Here is a 19,866-nt window from a genome sequence, read left to right on the forward strand (position 1 = left end):
GAGATAGCTTATCAATGCTGAAAAATATTATTTGCTTGTCATAGCTTAATTTGTAAAACATGCAGCAAAAATATCAAAGTTTTAAACTGTTATGTGCATTTTAAGTAATCAAAAAAAATAAAAATGCTGCAATACTATGGTATATAATTGCAAAACGTGTTGTTATTGCACATCAATTGTTCAATCAGATACAGTCAGTAATATGAAATGATTCATCAGCTGAGAGTCATACTATACATTTCATTCTGCATCCAATGTATTGTTAAGAAAATTATCTTATAAGATTGAATTAAAGAAATCAAGAATACGTCTTAAAATACAGTCAAACTTGTCATCCTCAAACTTCACAGGACAGAAGAAAAATTTGAGATATGGAGGTTTTGAGATTCAGAGGTTTTGATAAAAATTATAAAAATAAGCAATTAGGACAAATTAAATCTGTTGCATTCATATTGCTGATAATTTTATGGCAAAACGTTGGCATATTGTGATTACATATTTTACTAATTTTAATAGTTATACAAATATCATGTTTACTTTTAAGGATGAAAACTATCTTTCAATGATTGCTTTAAGAAAGTTGACACTTTTTCAATCGAAATAATTTAAAGATTAGAATAGAAGGACCTAAACCTAGAGAACACAATAAAATAACTTCTCAATGACTCGAAAATAAAACTATGAAAACTTTTTCACAAATCAACATTGCACCTTCCCTTCAGTTTCTGAGTGGATGAAATTCCTAGAAAATTCGCCCATTGTACATAGTTTTCCCGGGTCTATGTCTCACAAGACTTGGAAGACACTATGACGGCTAGTATATAAAAATTAAAAAAAAAAAAGGTTTTTATTCTCAAGTTCTCATATTGATAAAGATCACTAGGGATCAAATGCGGAAAAGGCAGTTGGAATTTAAGATATAGAGATTTTCGGGAAAATTTGTTTAAGGTAGACATGGGGAAAATATTGAACTTATACCATAGACACAGTGAAATTCAAAAATTTCAACATAGAGAGGTTTTTAAGATAGGCAGGTTTGAGATAAACAGGTTCAAGTGTACTAAAATACGCTCAATTAAATTTTAGTTTCAGGAAGTATTAAAGTTGTTCCAATCTAGTTTTATTTTAATTTATGTTGTATTCAAATCGGCTACCTTTGGAACAGAATTTCCAGCCAAATTTTCAAAATATGACAAAAAACAAACTGTCAGAAAGTTTTATATTATTGACTATATGAGGGACTTAAGTTGTTTTTTGCCAAGCTAAATACTAAATCCATTATCGTAAAAGATTTTCTATTCTCATGATTTGAAGTCCAAGAAATTTAAATCTTGCAGTTAATTTACAAAATTCAACATTCTTATACACGTAGTCTAGAAAAAATATAATATATATATATATATATATATATATATATATATATATATGAGCACACAATTCTTTCTCCTTGAAATTTTTGTTTCTAAATGAAAAACAAAAGTTTGCAAGGTTGACAGGAAGTATTGGATTGTTCAACCTATTGTTCTGATTAATCAAAATTTGCAACTAGTACCTGGTATTGAGCTCTCAAAGATGGTAACACTGCAGCTCCAATTGTCAAACTATCCAATATGATACTGAATTGAATTATGATAGGTTTTATCAGATCATGTCCAGCAACTGAGAGGCGATTTTGCATAGGTGTATCCCAAGGGGGCTGGGGTGAACACACTTGCATAGTATTATACTCATCAATTTGCCGGCTAAAAATATTGAGATTAAAATTACTACTGTGAACAAAAAAAAAGGTATTTTCTAAGCAAATAAGCAACAAACTATGTAAATATAAACTTCATTGTTTGTATAAATCTCAGACATGTAATTATTAAGTATTACATAAGTAAGTAATGCATACAAATTGAACACATTAAAAATGGAAAAAGTATACTAACAGAATGAGGGAGAAATATTTTACCATCTCAACAGCTATTGATTGATTGAGATGACTACAGTTGCAAAATCAGCTTGGTGCAGATAAATTAAAGGTAACCTCACCTAGTCATGTGAGAATCACAATGGCCCAATATAATTAAAAAAATAAATGCAGGGGTCTGGCCAGATTAAATTTGGTTCTGTTAATGGACACTTCACAAAAATCTGATCAACCAAAACGGACCTTTCACAAAAATCCGATCAACAAAAACGGATCATTCACAAAATTCTGATAAACCAAAATGGATTTTTCAAAAATTATTTATTGAAAGAGAAGGAAAGATTGCAATCCTTCACTTTGAGGATTGCAATCCCTTTGCATCCCCTATGGGAATCGGATTTTTCATATTTTTGATGTTTAGTACACTTTGTTAAGAGGAAAACAAATAAAATCTTTTTATATTTTTATCAAAATCAAGAAATTTATAAGTTTAAAACAAAATTCCGTGCTCTTTAAGAGTACGGTGGGTCAAAAAATTAAAAGTTGCTGTACCCCTGCCTGAATTTTATTATTTTGTTTCAATCATTTTAAATACTATACATATGACATTTCTAGTAAAATTTAACATAATGTAGAATGACATATAGATATTGATACTTGAGAGGTGCCTATCTCCCAGAGAGCGATGTCGCTCCCCCCTCCCCCCCCCCCCGAGTACGGGGAAAATCCGCAAGAATGATGTTCTCAACAGAAAAGAAGGAAAACACCCAAATAAAAGTTTCAATAATACTGTTTTCATCATCTCAAATTTTTAAAATTTTGTTTCCTGAATAAATAAATAAATAAATAAATTTTTGCAAAATTACTTTGGTTTTTATGCAACTATTTGATTTTTCAAAAAAAATAATTTATTTTTCTCAAAATTATTTGATTTTTTCAGAAAAATGGACTTTGTCAAAAATCCTGGTCAGACCCCTGAAATAAAAAAACTTTAAGAGACAAAATTCGCAATTTGCCATTTCAAGGCTAATCAAATAATCTTTATCACTGGTGCAAAACATAGATTCACAAGAGCCACAGGAAATGGCAAGTGAACAGAAAAATAACATACAGCAAACAGACTGTTGAAATCCAGAAAAGCTACGTCAACACAAAAAGGAGGAAAAGTCTCAAGGACAAGAGCACTTAGGGAATAACTTCAAGAATCATATTGACTCATATAGTTTACTTTAGAAAAGAAATTTAAGTATCACTTCTTTTCCTCCATGTTTCAGTCACTTGTGTAACTACCAGTTTAGCCTGGACTGTGTGTTGAAAATATTTTTTTTGCTGCCTCTCATCCTTCTGACCCTCTAAATCAAAAATTTGGTGCTTTAAGGTTTTTATATTGTCTGCTGTAGTTTCTTTCTCCAAATTACATTATGTCAAATTTCAGGAGAGACGCAAAGGTCTGTATGTATTCTACTAGTCTAAGTGATTCCATCAACAACAAATTAAAAATTGTTCTAATAAAACAAAAATCAGTGCTTTGGATTGTTCTGATAACACTACTGTCTTGCTTTTTCCCCCTAAAATGAAGTCAATAGATAGAAAAAATGAAAACTTTTCTATAACACAGATCAATTAATACATTGATAAAAACTTATAGAGAGTGAGCACAAATGATGGACCCCATCTCAAAAAATAATATTTTCGAAACTACTGGCACATATTATAATAAGTGACACATGCATTTAAAGATAAATATACCAAGTCCACAATAAATTCAGTTAGACAAATGTTAAATGTGAAAGAATATTGTCTTCAAGTACTCAATGTTGAAGCCTTTTGTTACACGACAACATCCAACCTGTAATCGAATTCGTTCCACACTCATCAGCGTATCCCACAGTCTGTGGTGGCGATTCGGGGGGGGGGGGGGGGCGACTGCTCCCGCACTTTTTTCATCATCAAAGATTGCCTCAACGTTAAGATTTCAATTTCAAAACATTGTGGGTGAGATTACTTGTACATTAACGTCACCAAATATTGCTTAAAATAGAAGTTTTAAAACTTCAATTTTGAAAATTTTCTGGAGCAAGTCCTCGAACGCACTCTCTCCTTCCTTTAAATACAAAGATGAACTAAATTTGCGTTATGAACACTCTAGTTTGAGGGGGGAAATCAGGAAGAGAATCTCCCTAGATAGCGTAAAACTGCATTTTTAAGACTACAATTTAGGAAAAAAAATCCAGAGATCTTTTTCTTAAGTCCCCAAAGGAAGTTTAAGACTGAGTTCTTAAGATTTCATCAGTTCAAAAAAAAAAAAAAAAATGCTGAGAGACCCTCTGAACCCTTTCTTTCCTCCTAAGTCAGTAAAAGAGAATTCTGAAATAACATTTTATAAGTCGTTTAAAAAATGTTTTAATCTTTGCAAAATTTCTGGGTAAGAACCTCATTTCCCTCGCTCTAAATTTGCTAAAGATGGCTTTAATTTGTGTCTTTAAGACATCAGTTTGATTATTTTTCCCGGGAAGAGCCTTCTTTACCCTTACATTAAAAAGAATAGTCCAAACTTCTTCGTTATTATTATAATTATCAATAATTACACTTTATTAAAAAAACATTACAGGGACAATCTTGGAAACTCCTCTCCTTTCCCCAAACGTTGACAAAACTGTACTAAAACGGCATTTTTAAAACTATAATTCCAAAACATTTTTTGCGTTTGAACATTGAAGCCCCCCCCCCTAATCACTCAAGATAGCCTAAAACTAATATTCAACTTCCTAAAAATTTTTGCCCCCGCACTTATAAGCCCCACTCCCTGTCTCTGCCCACTGTCAATGGTTTGTAACGCTGTACAAATATATCCTTGAAGTGTTTGAAGTATTTTTGCATTGGGTATTGAAAAAATGTGTCCTTAGCAAAACCAATAAAAATAAATCACATGATGGATGAAACAAACTTTATTACATATTGGACGATTGTTGTGAAACAAAAGGCTCACACATTGAGCATTTATAACTAAAAATACTTGATACATTCCTCCTTACATTTATGTATCACTTATTGCAATGTATGCCGTAGCTTTGAAAATATGATTTTCTAAAATCAGGCCCATTATTTTTGCTCACTCAGTGCTATATACATGCCATAATTTAAACAACTTTGCTATTTTTATTGCTGCACATATGTTTTGACTTTGAATTAGACAAAAGCATATTACTAACTTTAAAATTTATCTACTGCACCAGAAAATTATAACTGGAATATCAGTATTATTTTCAATCACTAATTTGTTTTTTCAGAAATTAGTTGGGACAAACACTTCTTTGTAGTCAGTAAAACAGATTGAAACTATGCGAAACGTTTACGGACAAATGCATATTATAAAATTAAATAAATCTTATGCATATCCAAGAATTTCAGATTTTAACGAGAAAATAAGTTATCATAATAATTAGGAATTAAAATACCAGGGTCTCAGTGGTTGACGTGTAGCTCTCAGTTCTTGCAGAGTAGTTGATAACTGGCGACTACTTCTTGTCATCATACCATGGAGAACAACTGGATGTTGTGGTATGTCTATATTTATGGGGCCTATAGTAAGCAATGCAGAATTTCGGTCCTTTCCTTTTTTATTCTGACTCGAATAAAGAGCCTGAGACTTGCCCACCACCATTTTAACAACAGTCCTATAAGGAAGAAATATTATTGTAAATAAAAAAGGCATGCTGAAAAGGAAAAATAAATTACAAACTGCAACATGAAACAACTTGAATCAACAATATGATAATTTGAAACTGAAAAAGAAGCTATTTCTGAAATAATTTTTTACAGATGTTTAAGAGTTCCCAAAAACATGAAGAGAAAAAAAACAGGGTTTATAATATACTAGGAGACTTTGCTCACCACCTGCACTGATTTGCTTCAAACCCGCCTCTGGCGGTTTATTTAGGGGTTTTGATCCTCTGGGCCTCTGAAAACTCATAAGTTAGCAAAAGCACGCTAATAGATAGTTTAACTATTATCTTTGCTGATTGAAGTGACATGAAGATGAGACCAAGTGAACCTGGAGTTCCTGGTAAAATTTTAAACTAATCAGTACCTTGTTAGATATTCAATTCCTAAGGTTTCTTGAGGAGATGAGGCTTTATACAGACTTAATAGTATTTACTGTAGTAATGGTAAAAAATAAAGGAGGGCAAGAAAATTTTCCATACTTTAAAAAGGAAAATAAATGATACAATATCAGAGTCCTATGAAGCAATATTTATCTTTAATGATACCAATACTACAACTACTATCTTGATAATTACACAATATATTCTGTTGATGAAATTCACTGCAAACATAAGGACATCTTTAGGCAATAAATTTGAGCCTTAGTGTCTGCTTATGTAGGCAAAGGAAGCTTAGAGCAGGAATTAGTAAATGGAGGGAGCAAGTCCAAACATTGGCTAAGCAAAAGCTTGGATAAGGACCTCAAGTCACGTGACTCAACAACGATGAATGTTTGATACGTTTTGCAGGAAACTAGCAAAAGAATCCTGATTTCTTCCAATGCTTTTCTTTAAAATCTATCACGTGACTTGGAGTCTGTCCTTCACAAATGAAAGTCTATGCTCCCTCCATTTTATCTCTTCTTAATGAGAGGAAGTATAAGGTTGAACCTTGTAAAGAATAATGTGAGAAAAGAGATCTAAAGAATTGTAAGATTAAAAATAAATACTTGAAAATTATTTTTCCCATCAAAAAGCACTTCTACTTAGCACATTTCTACTTACTGCTGATTTGGTGGAACACCTTCCAAAACAACTACCATTGCTTGTCCTAGTTGACTTGCTAGAGAAGATTCAGTCCACTTGCGTGTTGCCCCACGAACTTTTTCCTTGTGTGTTAAACTTGAATGAAAACCATTCAATTCTCCTTCTAATTTTAAACCACTCAACATCGCCAACAACCGAGTTTTATGGACTGTAGCAACTCCAAACACAATCAAAGGGGTCCAATCCCTTACAATTAAAGCTGAAAATAAAATAAATGTATTACAATAAATGCAAATTTTCATGCAAATTTATTTGCACAATAAATAAAAGAGTATTTTCTTTGTGGTTAAAAGATATTCCATGCATGAACAAAAGTGTCTACTTTTAAGATTTTGGATCCTGAAATTTTTAAAATTAGTTATGTGTCAACTGCGAAGTTTTAAAATTGATTACTCTTCACATGTTGCAAACTGTTACTACAAATCATTCTGCAATATCACTTGTTATAACTTTTAGATTCACATGAAGAGCAACTATAATCAGCAACTTTTTACCACTTGGAGGAATCTTAATACATACCTTTAGTCAATCCTTTCAAATGGTCATTTGGTAATTGAGGTGTGCTAGGTTTTTCAGATTTGGCTGCATTCTCATTACTTGTAACATTATCGGTTGCATCAATGTCAGTATGCAACTCTTTTAAAGGTTCATATTTCCCATTTCCCTTATATTCTTCTGATACATCAGTTTTTTTGTCTCGAGATACATGTACAGTAGAGCATCTAAAAGAAAAATACCATAATTTATTAATGACAATGAAATTCCTAAGGAAGATAAGCCTTTTAAATACCCTCTCACAGGCAAAGAAAACTATGTAATCAAAAGTAGTATCAACTGTGAGATTGGTGTCCTATCAAATGTGGATTCAGATGTCAGATCATGATAAATTTATTATTTATGTACAAACTTCATCTTTGAGTTTATTTTGCTCGAAAGAAAATCAATACAAATCAGGGAAGACATTATTCAGAAACATCTTGTGGTTAGAGTTCCAATGAAAAAATTAGAAAAAGATTGACAAAGTACATTGCACCATTTTTTAAATTTATCATTTGCTTATATTTAATCTTATGTAACTTAAACTATGTTTCAGCAACACTGAAGAGTCATTATTGTTGTTTATAGAATATAAAAAGAGAGAGTGTTTTGAAGGGTTTTTTTTTTTTTTTCAAAGTACTTGTATTACTGAGCTGAGTTTTTTTTTTGGCATGTGCTATGTTCTAAAGAAATAGCATTTCTTTTATACTATTGAGTTTTTCTCAAGGGTTAGTTATGAAACTTGATTGAATTGAGACACAATGAAGAATAAGTTCTAACAGACTACAAGCCCCATTTTTGGAACAAAATAAGCTATAACAGGGGTCTCCAAAGTGGTGCCGCTGCACCATGGTATGCCATAGGAGGAGACAATAGGAGCCATGAAGCGTTCATGGAATCAATATGGGTCATTCTCCAGAAAACGTAACTTTTTAATGCAAATTTTTCAATTTCGAAACCTTTTGCTTTTTTTTTTTTTCATTCTTACATGAAAGTGTTACCTACTAGAAGTAGCCATAAACAATGGCCCAGCTAAGTTCCAATTAATTTACTCATGAATAAAAAAATTGCCTTGTTTATGGAAATAAAAAAAGAAAAAAACTTTTAATATTTAAAAATCAAGGCCAATTTATAATATCAAAGTAGTAGTTTTTTTAATGTTCCAAACAATCAGCTATCTTAATGATTAGTGGGAATATAATATTAAGCTCTCTTAAATAATGTACAGCGTAATTAGTAGTTTCAAATGTATGTTAACAAATAATATTTAGTAAATTTGAGAATATACTAGCAATTTATAATATTGGTAGAATGCCTATTATTAATGTATTTCCCCTCCATCATTTCTTTTCACCTCAGAAATAATGATATTGATAAGGTCTGTCCCAGAGGTGAGGAATTCTCCATTAATATAGGCCTTACAGATACAATTTTCAGGGAAATTTTATTTTTCTTCATTGCTACAATCTGCACATGTCGAGCATATGAAAACATGTTCACTTATTTTTTAAATTAATTTACATCTCTGAAATTCAAGTTAACAGAGGTGAGAAGTCAGAATAACAACATTAAGTTTTTAAAGCAATAAACAAGGGGACTCCTTTGCATTATGGAAAATAAAATTTGATGTCATTACTGCCATGTGTTAATGAGGAAAGACATTTTGTGTTTATGTAATGGAAGTGAGAATTTATTGTGTGACATGACTCCTTGTCCTACTAAAACAAACTAAAATACAATATTAAAAAATTAAATATTCTTAAACAATTAGTATTTGAGACACTTGTGAAAGGAATAATAAATAAATAAGTATATACTATTAATTAAACAAGTTATTAGGAGGGAAAACTTTCATTTGGGTAAAAAATTGGCTGACCGGAAGGAAACAAAGAGTAGTTGTAAGGGGAAATTATTCTAATTGGAGTGAGGTCTTAAGCGGGGTTCCTCAAGGATCAGTGTTAGGGCCTGTTTTGTTCATTGTCTTTATGAACGATATTCACAAAAATATTTCTGGGAACATGAATTGTTTTGCTGATGATGTCAAAGTTATGGGGACTGTAGAAAATGAAGAACAAGCAAATCAGCTGCAAGAGGATCTAGATCATATTACGGAGTGGGCTGATAAATGGGGTATGGCTGTTAATGTTGGGAAATGTCAAGTGCTACATTTAGGGCATGGAAATAAGTGTACAAGTTATTATTTGCAAGGTTCAGTCATTAGTCAGGCAGACAAAGTTACTGATCTGGGGGTCCTAATAAGTCAGGATTTAAAGTTTAGCCAACAGTGCAGCATTGCTAGCAACAAAGCCAATAAGATGCTTGGGTTTATCAATAGATCTATTTCAAATAAATCTAAAGAAGTTCTTCTGCCCTCATATAGAAGTTTGGTAAGACCCCATTTGGAGTATGCTGTTCAGTTTTGGTCTCCTTATCTTAAGAAAGACATTAATGTATTGGAAAGGGTTCAAAGGCGGGCTACAAGGCTAATAAGTGGACTTTCCCACTTAGATTATGATTCCAGGCTTAGAAGGCTAAAAATGTACAGTCTTGAGCAAAGAAGAGACGGAGGGGACATGATTCAGCTGTTTAAATTTATTAAAACGAAAGATGTTACGGGGCTAAAGTTTAGCACTGAAAACAGGACAAGGGGTCATTGTTTTAAGCTATTTAAATCTCAGGCTAACATGGATATTAGAAAAATTTATTATTTTAGCAGGGTAGTGGAACCTTGGAACAGCTTACCGGAAGAGGTGGTAATGAGCAAAGAAGTAGACAGTTTTAAGAGGGCCATTGATCTTCACTGGGGATTGTAAATTGACTAGGACCAGTCTAGCTGGGCCCAGAGCCTGTTGCTGGTCGTCACTTTTGTATTTGTATTTGTATTTGTATTAAGCATTATAAACAGTCACACAAGGTGTGTGACATGCCACGGAGGTGAGAATTCACATGTTATGAACCAAAAATATACTAAAATAAAAATTAGTATTGAAAAATTGTTGGCAGTTTTAAATAGATATATTTTTGATGAAATTTGAAATCATTGTTAAATGAATTGTTCCTTAAAGTTTTTACTGTAAAAGGCGTATGACAGAAAAGTTACACTTTTTGAAGAATGACCCATATATGAATATATAGTAGAGAAAGACTGGGGTGCAGCAAAGAAATTTTAATTATTCAAAGGGTGCTGTGAATTGGAGCTATAAAGATAAACAAACCTTTCATTGACTGTTTTTGGCTCTGGCATAGTATCATAAAGATCCAACAAATAGAACATTGTTCTCCAGCAACGAGGTTGCAACTCTTTTCCCTCCAACAGTGTATGTTCTGAAGCTGGAACAGAGCCATTATCAGGAATATCAATAGCGACAGATTCACTTAAAGTGAAACTAAGGGGACTACATGACCGTTCCTCCTTGGAAGTAAGATCTTGCAGATTTGTATAACCTTTAGTACTGGCTCTTAATCGTTGAGAGAGTGTATGAGGTCGACGAATTCCAGCAGCTAGACTGGCAACCCCAACTGAAGAGGATTTCGTCGGTGTTGGAGTTGGAGAATTGAATTTTGTTTCTTGTGGTCTGGAAGAATTGAGATGGTAACTTCCTGTTTGACTTTCAGATGGTGAAAAACCTTTTTTCTCATTTTTCATGCTCTCTTTAAATGAGTTTGGTCTATTTGCTTTCAGTTCTAGCCTAGTTTCTTTAATATTTTCGTACATAGTTGAAAACTGATGCAAAAGGCGAAGTAATGGCATATTAACTTGTTGAGCTACAAAATTTATATCAATTGTGAAATTTATAACAGTTGAATACTTTGAGCTATTGGACATAAGAAAAAGAGGAGTAGTAAGAAGAGTATCATTGCTTAAGCTATCATGCTTTTCATGGTATGTTTCTCTAAGTTCCATTTCTAAAGAAAATTTATCACATATAAATGTAGGAGTATCCATGCTTGTATCAATAAAGAATTTTCCATGAGTACTGGCTTGTTTTCGGCTAGTTTTTTTCTTTTGACGCACATTGCTTTGGTATTCAGATTCAACAATATCAATTTTCAACAACTCTACAGTACATGAAACGCTTATTTTAGGACCAAATAATATACTAAATGAAGCAGAAGTGGACTGGTTAGGTACACCTATGCTATTTAGAAGAGGTTGGAATATTACATGAGCATCTGCAAGTTGAATGCTCAAAGGAGCAAAGTTAACAACACCTGTCATTGATTTTGGTATTTCAGACTCATAAATATTATCAATAGCAAAAGCACTCTTTTTCGAATCAATCTGAGTATGTTCAATTCTTCTCTGATTATTTGTTTTCCGAATATAATCCTGTTGTCTTGCCATCCAGTTGTACAAATCTTCTCCTATTTGATCTGTATCACCATTAAGAAAATCTTTCTGTGGTGTTCCAAAAGTAGATGAATGCAGGTTTGGTTCTATACTAGATAAACTCCAAGTAGTAGATTTCAAACTTTCCCTACTGTCGTTCCTTTTGAATTTTGAAACAGTATTCACACCATATTGTTGTAAAACAAAACCATTGCTTTTGCCGTTCATGCCTCCAGCATAACGTCCAGGAGAATCAAGAGGTCCCCCTAAAAGGGGAAAAGCTACACTAGCTCTTGAGGTTCGAGGAGGATAACTTGGAAGTTTTTTCTTGCTTTTATATGCTCCTGAACCACTACTTACAGCCTCTTCAGTAATTTCTTGTTGACTGCTACTTGAATGTGAACCTGATTCTGGGCTGGAATAAGATTTCAGTGGAGGAGAATTTGCAGAGGTAAATAACTTCATTCCTTGACCAACTGTTAAAGAGCCTCCTTCTGCTATCAATAAATTAGTAGTTTCATCAGTAACTTCACATTCATCAACAGATAATTTATCATTTTCAATAGGACAAGAAAGCATGGCATCTATTTTTGGTGCAGACATGGATAAATTTAAAGGTCTCATATTTTTGCGAAACCTAATGTTTTGTTCAACAAGGAAGGGCATGTACAAAACATTTTTCCACTGTCTGCTCAAGGCAATAAGTCCACGATATAAAGTTGCTGTTTGAGGAACATATTCAATTTGTAGATTTTCTTCGGCAGTTTCAACCTCCACTTGCTTCAGGTATCTTCTTAACACCATGAGAAGTTGACAAGATGGATCTTCTTGAAGAGTTTTGGCCAAAGGTGACAGTTTTGTAGAAAAGTATTTGCTCTGTAAAAAATAGAAGATAAGCCCCAAGATCTTTTATACATAAAAAAAACAATACAAATAAGTAATAAAAATAGAATAAAAATCACTAAAGAGCAAAACTAAACTAAGCTCAACACTCTTACACTAGCATAGCAGTTTTTATTTTAAACTAGAGATGGACAATGTCGTTTTTTTAACAATCTATTCATCAGAGGATCGTAAATTCCTTTTACCTGTTCATTTGAATGACCTTGTTCATTTAAAAATGCTTCAGGTGCAAGACATACTCATGTACATTTGAAATGTTTCATTAAATCAGTAATATTCTTTTAAGGGAAATCAACTAAAATTACCTAAAAGTAAGAAAATATGAGTATAAAAAGTATTGAAACGCTACGAATGTGTGAACGTAAAAGTACTCACAGTCTTAGGTTAACTCCTTCAGTCGGAATTATGAAATATTGGACCAAAAATGTTGATATTTGGTACACAGTGTAATATGATAAAGGGTATCTTATAGACAAAATTTTGAGTTTGTAGGAGAAAAATTAAAAGAGTTATGGCACGTCCAATATTCCGGACTTATATTTTTGAAATCAATATTTCATATACAAAAACGATAAAATACCAAACAAACTTCATTATAAAATGTTCTACAAACAATTATAAAACATAATATACGCATTTGAAACGAATAATTAAAGATTATATATTTTTAAAAAAATCAGAAAAAAAAACCTCGCTTTTCAGATGAAAATCCATGGTTGGAAAAATGATCCACTATCTATCTCTCAATCCTTATATGTCAGTGTTGTCTATCCCAAAACGAAAAAATTATTTCACACATTATAATAAGTAGAATGTAAAGAGTCAACTACAAAAAAAAATCAACTAATTAAATCAATTATTTAATGATTAGCAGCTGTTTAAAGTGTATGCCCGGTATACCGGACACCAGGTCTGAAGGGGTATGTGTAATCTACCTAGGATTTTTTTCATAATTGAAGGCCTAAAAATGTACTTCTACACTATGCTTGGTGAGGTAAGGGGGGGGGGGGAGGGTTTGGTATCATACGTTTGAACAGTTAAATGGTTTCATGAGAAGTGAAATGCCTTTAATGAACATTTCGCTTCTCAGTTTTTAGGTTTAAGTTCTTGTTTATCGTTTATAGTTTAAAATGTGGTGCTTTTGTCCAATGTTATTCTGTAATGCATATGCTGGAGCTTAAATGCTCTCTTTTTTTGTAGTTTAATTTTTTGGTCTTGACCATACATATTGAATCCTCCACAGCCGATGAGCTCTGGATTCAACCTCTCAACTTTTTCTATTAATTGCTGCTTTTGTTTTTCCCTTTTCTCCTTATTATTGTTCTTAAAAATTGTTTTTAAACCTGTTAATTTGCCGGTATATTTTATATATTTACTTGACTTTTTAGCTTTGCTGCGTTGTGCCTCTATGGGCTTTTAGCTTGGTCTTTTCAATATTCTTCACTTGTTTTATAATTATTATACACTGCTCAAAACATTTAGGGGACCAATCACATAAAAGTGAAGAAACCGTTGTGAGGTAGCCTTGCAAAGGCATAAAATGGAGTATAAACGTGTATTAAGATGCAATACAGCAAAGAAGAAGCAGAAAATATTCGACTGGGAACTTCACTCCTCCAGTACATTATGCCTCTTCCACATCGTCTGCTACAGCTCTTTGTGTTTGCCCGGATTCCTGTAATACGATAAAACGTCAAGTCATGGAATCCAGAAAATTAGTGTGGTGGCGTTTTCCAATCAAAAAAAAAAGAAAAAAGAACGGTTGAATTTTACCGCTCAGACAGTGGAAAAATTGGCTTCTGTTAATTGCGATTTCTGCACTTGTATCCTTTTTCTGCTTTTTGATGACGGAAACGTTGATTTATTTCGGAAGTTTACGCTTTATCCTCATGTTTTCTGAAAACATGGAGGGTTTATTGGAAAATTAGTTTCCGGAATAATATCTTTCTCAATTTTGTTGAAACCATGTGCTGTCCTAATTTTTTTGAGCAGTGTGTGTGTATATATACATATACATATAATGACAAGCTAATTAAAATATAATACAATATCATAGCACATTTTTTAACTAGCTCTGGGTTCACTGGCAAAAAATACAACAGTTTGGTGATGTTATATCTGTACCTCAGAGCCATAACAACGTAAGTCACATAATCGCCACCTTACAGGAGGAAAATGTTTGTCTGGCGCATGTAAAGGATGGGACGCATGCTCTATTATCACTGGTAAAAATTACAAAGGATTTTTTTTTTTTTTAGAATTCCATTCACTTGGCTGGATGCAGAATAGGATCCTACATACTAAACACTAATAAACAGAAAATTGCAACTTTTGAACTTACACTAGTCTGGCTCTGAGGTTCAGATATTAAGTTTTAGGAGACAAATTTATATTTGAGTAAAATTGGTTATAAAACCAGATTTCAAATTTGATAACAGAAATTGGATTGTGGTAAATATTTTGTTATGGAATTTTTTAAGTTAAAATTTCATCCTCAACTAGGCAAAAAATTTATCTAGAAACTTATTCAATTTTAAAGGTAATTATTATACAAAATTGTTTAATAAAAGGTTTCTCTACTTTCACTTCCATGAAAGTTGTAAAAGTTTTTTTATACCTTTATGGGCATATGTATGCTTTGAACTTCTAATGCTTCAGCCATTAAACATGCCATTGCAGCAGCTAGTCTGTGCCGAGATTCTTTGGCCATTTTGCGAATTGATACCATGAGACGGTCACTAGGCTTTAACCATGCATTTATAGATGGTGTTGCAGTACTTAAAAGGTGCCAATCAAGTCTGAAAAAAAAAAAAAAAAAAAAAACAAAAACCCTAAAATATATTTCCAGCATTCAAGAAAAAACAAAATTTACTTCAATAACTTATTAAAGTATTTCAAACTACAATGCAAAAGAAAGTTGAATTTGTACTATATTTAGAAATAGGGATTTCATCCTTCGGCACACAAAATGTTGTTAAATAATTACACTTCTAGAACAATCAAATTTTTGATGAACGTGACAAAATGTATTTAATATTTATTTCCTTCTCCAAATAGGAAAAAGTTATAAATGTGACTCACACTCACAAGGCAAGTTAAACTACCATACAACTCGGACTTTGTTTTTTTAAAATTGAGATAGCAGTTTCTATTCTTTCTTATTTCTCCTCATTTTATGCACTATTTGTTGTTAAAATGTAAGACAGCTTTTTGGGGATGATATTTTCATTATAAAACAAACTTTCAGAGCTTCTTAACCAAACTTTCAGAGCAAGGAGCCAGTTTATGTTCCTGTAGTGACAGCTTCTTTGTTTTACGGGATGCTGATGTACTTTTATAACTGTCTTCTTTGTGTAAAAACATATTTTAAAGTATCTAATAAGCTAAATTTAATTACTGCAAACCATTATATGGACATTCACGTATTATTTATGCCAAATGTTTAAATTTTGTAATTAAATTAAAAATTATTTATTTTTGAAAATTAGTTCTAAGGTAGATGATGGGACACTTGTGAACACAACATGTAGGGGCACATGTGAACAGTTCCAATATCCTCTCCACAGTAAAAAAAATTAGTGTAGGCTTATCATAAGTGTTCAAAGAGATGTAAAGATTTATAACTGTTATTTTACTGCAAACAATCTGTAAATTTATTGTAAATTATTATTATATAATTATTAATTATTTATTTTATTATTTTTTTAATTCCTTAATTATTAAATAGTTGGCCAAATATTTAGTGTTATATAATGTTTGCAAGGAAAATAAAAATAAAATATTTTCCTTTAACTAAAAACTGAAGTTGAGAATAATTTTAAAATTCATCATCATATTCTGTATGAAGCTCAAATGCACTATACAAGAATAAACTTTACAAAATAAAATATTTTTTATATTGTTTAGTCTGATAAGGTTTTCCCTTGTTGATCCAGTGATTAGAACATGCTATGAAACTTTAAAATTTGACAGCGAGCAGAATAAAAGAATTCAAAATTTTTTTTCTTAATGACAGTTACTGTACAATTCAAACGGACACAGTATAGGTTACAAATCCTTGAATGAAATCGGTATATACCTATATGCTTCATTATAACGAGTTTTCTTTGAAATATGATGCTCCTCCTGCATTTTTCAATCGGGTTCACACGTGCCTCAAGCTCGTTCACAAGTACCCCTCTATAGGGGCACATGTGAACAATTGAAGATTTTTTTTTAAATTCCATAAAGCAAAGAAATATGTTTTTTTTTTAATCTGAAAAAATCCATGGCACAAAGAAAAGACTATTCAATCATAGGGACCCTTTTTTTTTAAATGAGAAATTGATAATATTTGCTGAGAAATTAAGAAATGAAAAAAAATTGTTCACATGAGTAACGTCACATGAGTCAAGTAAACAGAAGGTGAAATAAAAAACAGAGATTTAAGTTCTTTGATATGAAAATCAAACAGAACATATGCCAGGGAAACTTTAAATTTTCTCTGTTTAGCATTTTTACACATAATTACAACAGAAATTTGTCTCAGCTTCTTACTGGAGAAAGATTTAATTTTTATATAATTTTGAAAAATTTTAATGAATAAAATGGAACAAAAAAAAAAAAAAATTTGCACCATAATGGTTATCTTTTTTTTTTTTCTTTTATGATAAACCTAACAACCTCTTTGAAAAATGTTACAGTTAATGAGACACAGAAAGAGATTATACTTAAAAATTTAGTTGCCTGAATTAATTAGAAACTTTGGGAGAATTCTACATAGCAGTACACAAATACATATCTTTAATTTTGTTTTCGTAGTGACATTAGGATTTTACCAAATTTATTTATTACTTATAAATTACTAAAGACAATTTTTAAATGTTTGACAAATAAATACCAATCTATTAAAGAAAGCATGTGACATAGATCTCAAAAATATCATTGTTATTGATCAAGTACCAATTCTACCTTCAAAATTAACTATCCAAAACAAAACTTTTGGGTAACCTTTTGTTTCTTTCAAGAGTAAGAGCCTTAATCATTACTTTCAGTCAAAACAGGTTATATGCTGATCCAGCATATTATACACAGCTAGATTCTTGTTATATTCCCTTTACAAAATTGCTATAATGATTTAAGTTGAGGATTAAAGTTAGTACAAATGTCTACACAAAATAGGAACTTAACTACTATCACCTTTACTTTTGCCCCTACTAATGCAAAGCATTGCTATTATATTTTATTGTATGCCTTTGACATTGGAAGTAGCATTTACAGAACCTATTATGTTTGTTTAACCAAGCTAATAATGTAAGTTGTTGATTCTAATATGAAAAGCGTCTCTCTTATAATTTTTAAAGATTAATATTATAAACAGCATATCAACTATTTCTTTGAAAAATATTAATCGTCGCCTCAGAGCAACTGTAACATATCCAATCCCAGAAAAAACACTAAGATATCTTACTGTTGCTCTGAGGCAACAAAATATTTAAAATATTACAATAAAGAGCCTTAACAATTTCTATTTAAGCAATATCTATGCATCCAAAAGTTACATTTAAAAAAACTGTGTCTTAAAGCAATTAAGGAAATGAACATTTCAAACAAAGAGGCGTTTCTAAAATGTATTAGCAACTTATCATTCAGAAGTATTTCACAACAATAACATTTTATAGTAAAATTAGTAATTTTTATAAAACTCACCTTGTAAAGTCAATTTTTCGTGTATTAGGGGTTCTAGGTGGGGCTGCAAAGTTAAACCACACTGTCTTCAATTCAATTATAAATGAAGCAGCATCTCCTTTTAAATTCTGCAACTCAGCATGTGATTTGCTTTTATCAGTGCTACTACAGCTACCACATTCAGACACACAGGATGGGAAAGATGCTTTTGCATCTGAAGCATCTTTACGATTATGGCTTTTAAAACCATGCTTAGAAGATGTTACATCCCTCAAAATAAAACTTTTTTTTGACATGTTTTTCCCATTTTCCGTTTTATTCATAGGCAAATTGTTTCCTGTTTCCAAATTTAAGCTCTTTTTGAATTCATTAGTTTTTAATGAATATCCCCAGCGTTTCAGGAATTTTAATCCAATATCTTCTAAACCGCATTCAAACATAATAAATCCCATTTTTTCTTCATCTAAATACTGATTCCATTCTGAATCCATAAATAAGTCTTGTTTCTCATTTTGTTTCCCAACTGATCGTCCTAGAAACCGGTGATTTTCAAAAGTGAATTCAACCTTACTTCTATGGTACGGTATAACTGTTAGCATTGCTTCTTTCAAAATGCTACTGTTATTTTTCAGTCTGCGAAGTTGGCAGTGAATGCATGAAACTGATGCCGACAACATTGTTTCTTCTTGTTGCGTTTCGCTTGTCTCAACAGTCAGAAGCTCTGTTGGTAAAGAATCAGTTTTTATCTTTTTGCTAGAACGTCCATTTACCTTCGAATGAGCAACACTGCCATTGCAAAAATCAGTAAAAGTCTGAACATTTTTCTTTACTTGATAACTATGAGATAACTGTATTGTGGTGTTATCAACACATATTGAAAGTAATGATACACATGTCAAATCTTTTAAGTTATCCAATGCAGAAAATGCAATTACTTCTTCTACAATAGAAGCTTGCATGATACTGACATTAATCTGAAATTTAAAAAAAACTCATAATATTATGTGATTAAAATGACTTAAATGTATATATAGAACAAATAAAAAAATCATACAGGAAGGAAAAAAATTCATTAGTTTAAAAAAAAAATCTTCAAAATGAACTAAAACTAGGTCAAAGTAAAACTGCAACAAACATACAATTTGTTTACACTGCAAAAGTTTCTTCACAATACAAAAAAAAGTGTACTTTTTGTATCCTCTTTAGTGTTATTTATCTTCTTGAAAACAGATTCAAGCCCACTGAAAGTTTAACTCCTTAGACTAGGTCAAATGCATCAAATATTATCTGTTATGAAATATATTGCACATCTTTCTATAGCAAAAAATAAAAAATAAATAAAACGGTTTTATAAACTACCGCAGCTGAACTTGAGGATCTATAACTATCATCATTTCCTATAAACCATTTCTACTGAAGAACAGCATTATACAGTAGAAGACCATTATAACGCACACCTTGGGACCGGAGCTTTTGCGTTAGACAGGTTTTTGCATTATATAGATCATTTCACAAATTTGAAACTAATATTCAGAATATATCTATATATTTGCACTTCAGAACTGCAGTGTGTATTGAAGCAATAATATTACAATTAGTCATTCACAAATAAATATGTTTCACAATCAAAAGGAAGTGAATTATCCTGCACTTCTGCTAGCTTCATGGTTTGCATAACAGCTGCATTTTTAAGAGCTATCTGGGTT

General features: G+C 31.7%; 1 protein-coding gene across 1 annotated transcript in view; it reads right to left on the reverse strand.

The window, feature by feature from the left end:
* Window positions 1-19,866, reverse strand: part of LOC129219139 (bridge-like lipid transfer protein family member 1) — a 222,328-nt gene that overhangs the window by 111,825 nt on the left and 90,637 nt on the right. Inside the window, 7 exon segments of the mRNA XM_054853459.1 lie at window positions 1,553-1,742; window positions 5,371-5,589; window positions 6,682-6,922; window positions 7,243-7,445; window positions 10,476-12,466; window positions 15,111-15,291; window positions 18,182-19,134. Coding sequence (XP_054709434.1) covers window positions 1,553-1,742; window positions 5,371-5,589; window positions 6,682-6,922; window positions 7,243-7,445; window positions 10,476-12,466; window positions 15,111-15,291; window positions 18,182-19,134 — 3,978 coding nt within the window.

This window comes from Uloborus diversus, chromosome 3 (assembly GCF_026930045.1).
Source record: "Uloborus diversus isolate 005 chromosome 3, Udiv.v.3.1, whole genome shotgun sequence".
Taxonomy (NCBI): Eukaryota; Metazoa; Arthropoda; class Arachnida; order Araneae; family Uloboridae; genus Uloborus; species Uloborus diversus.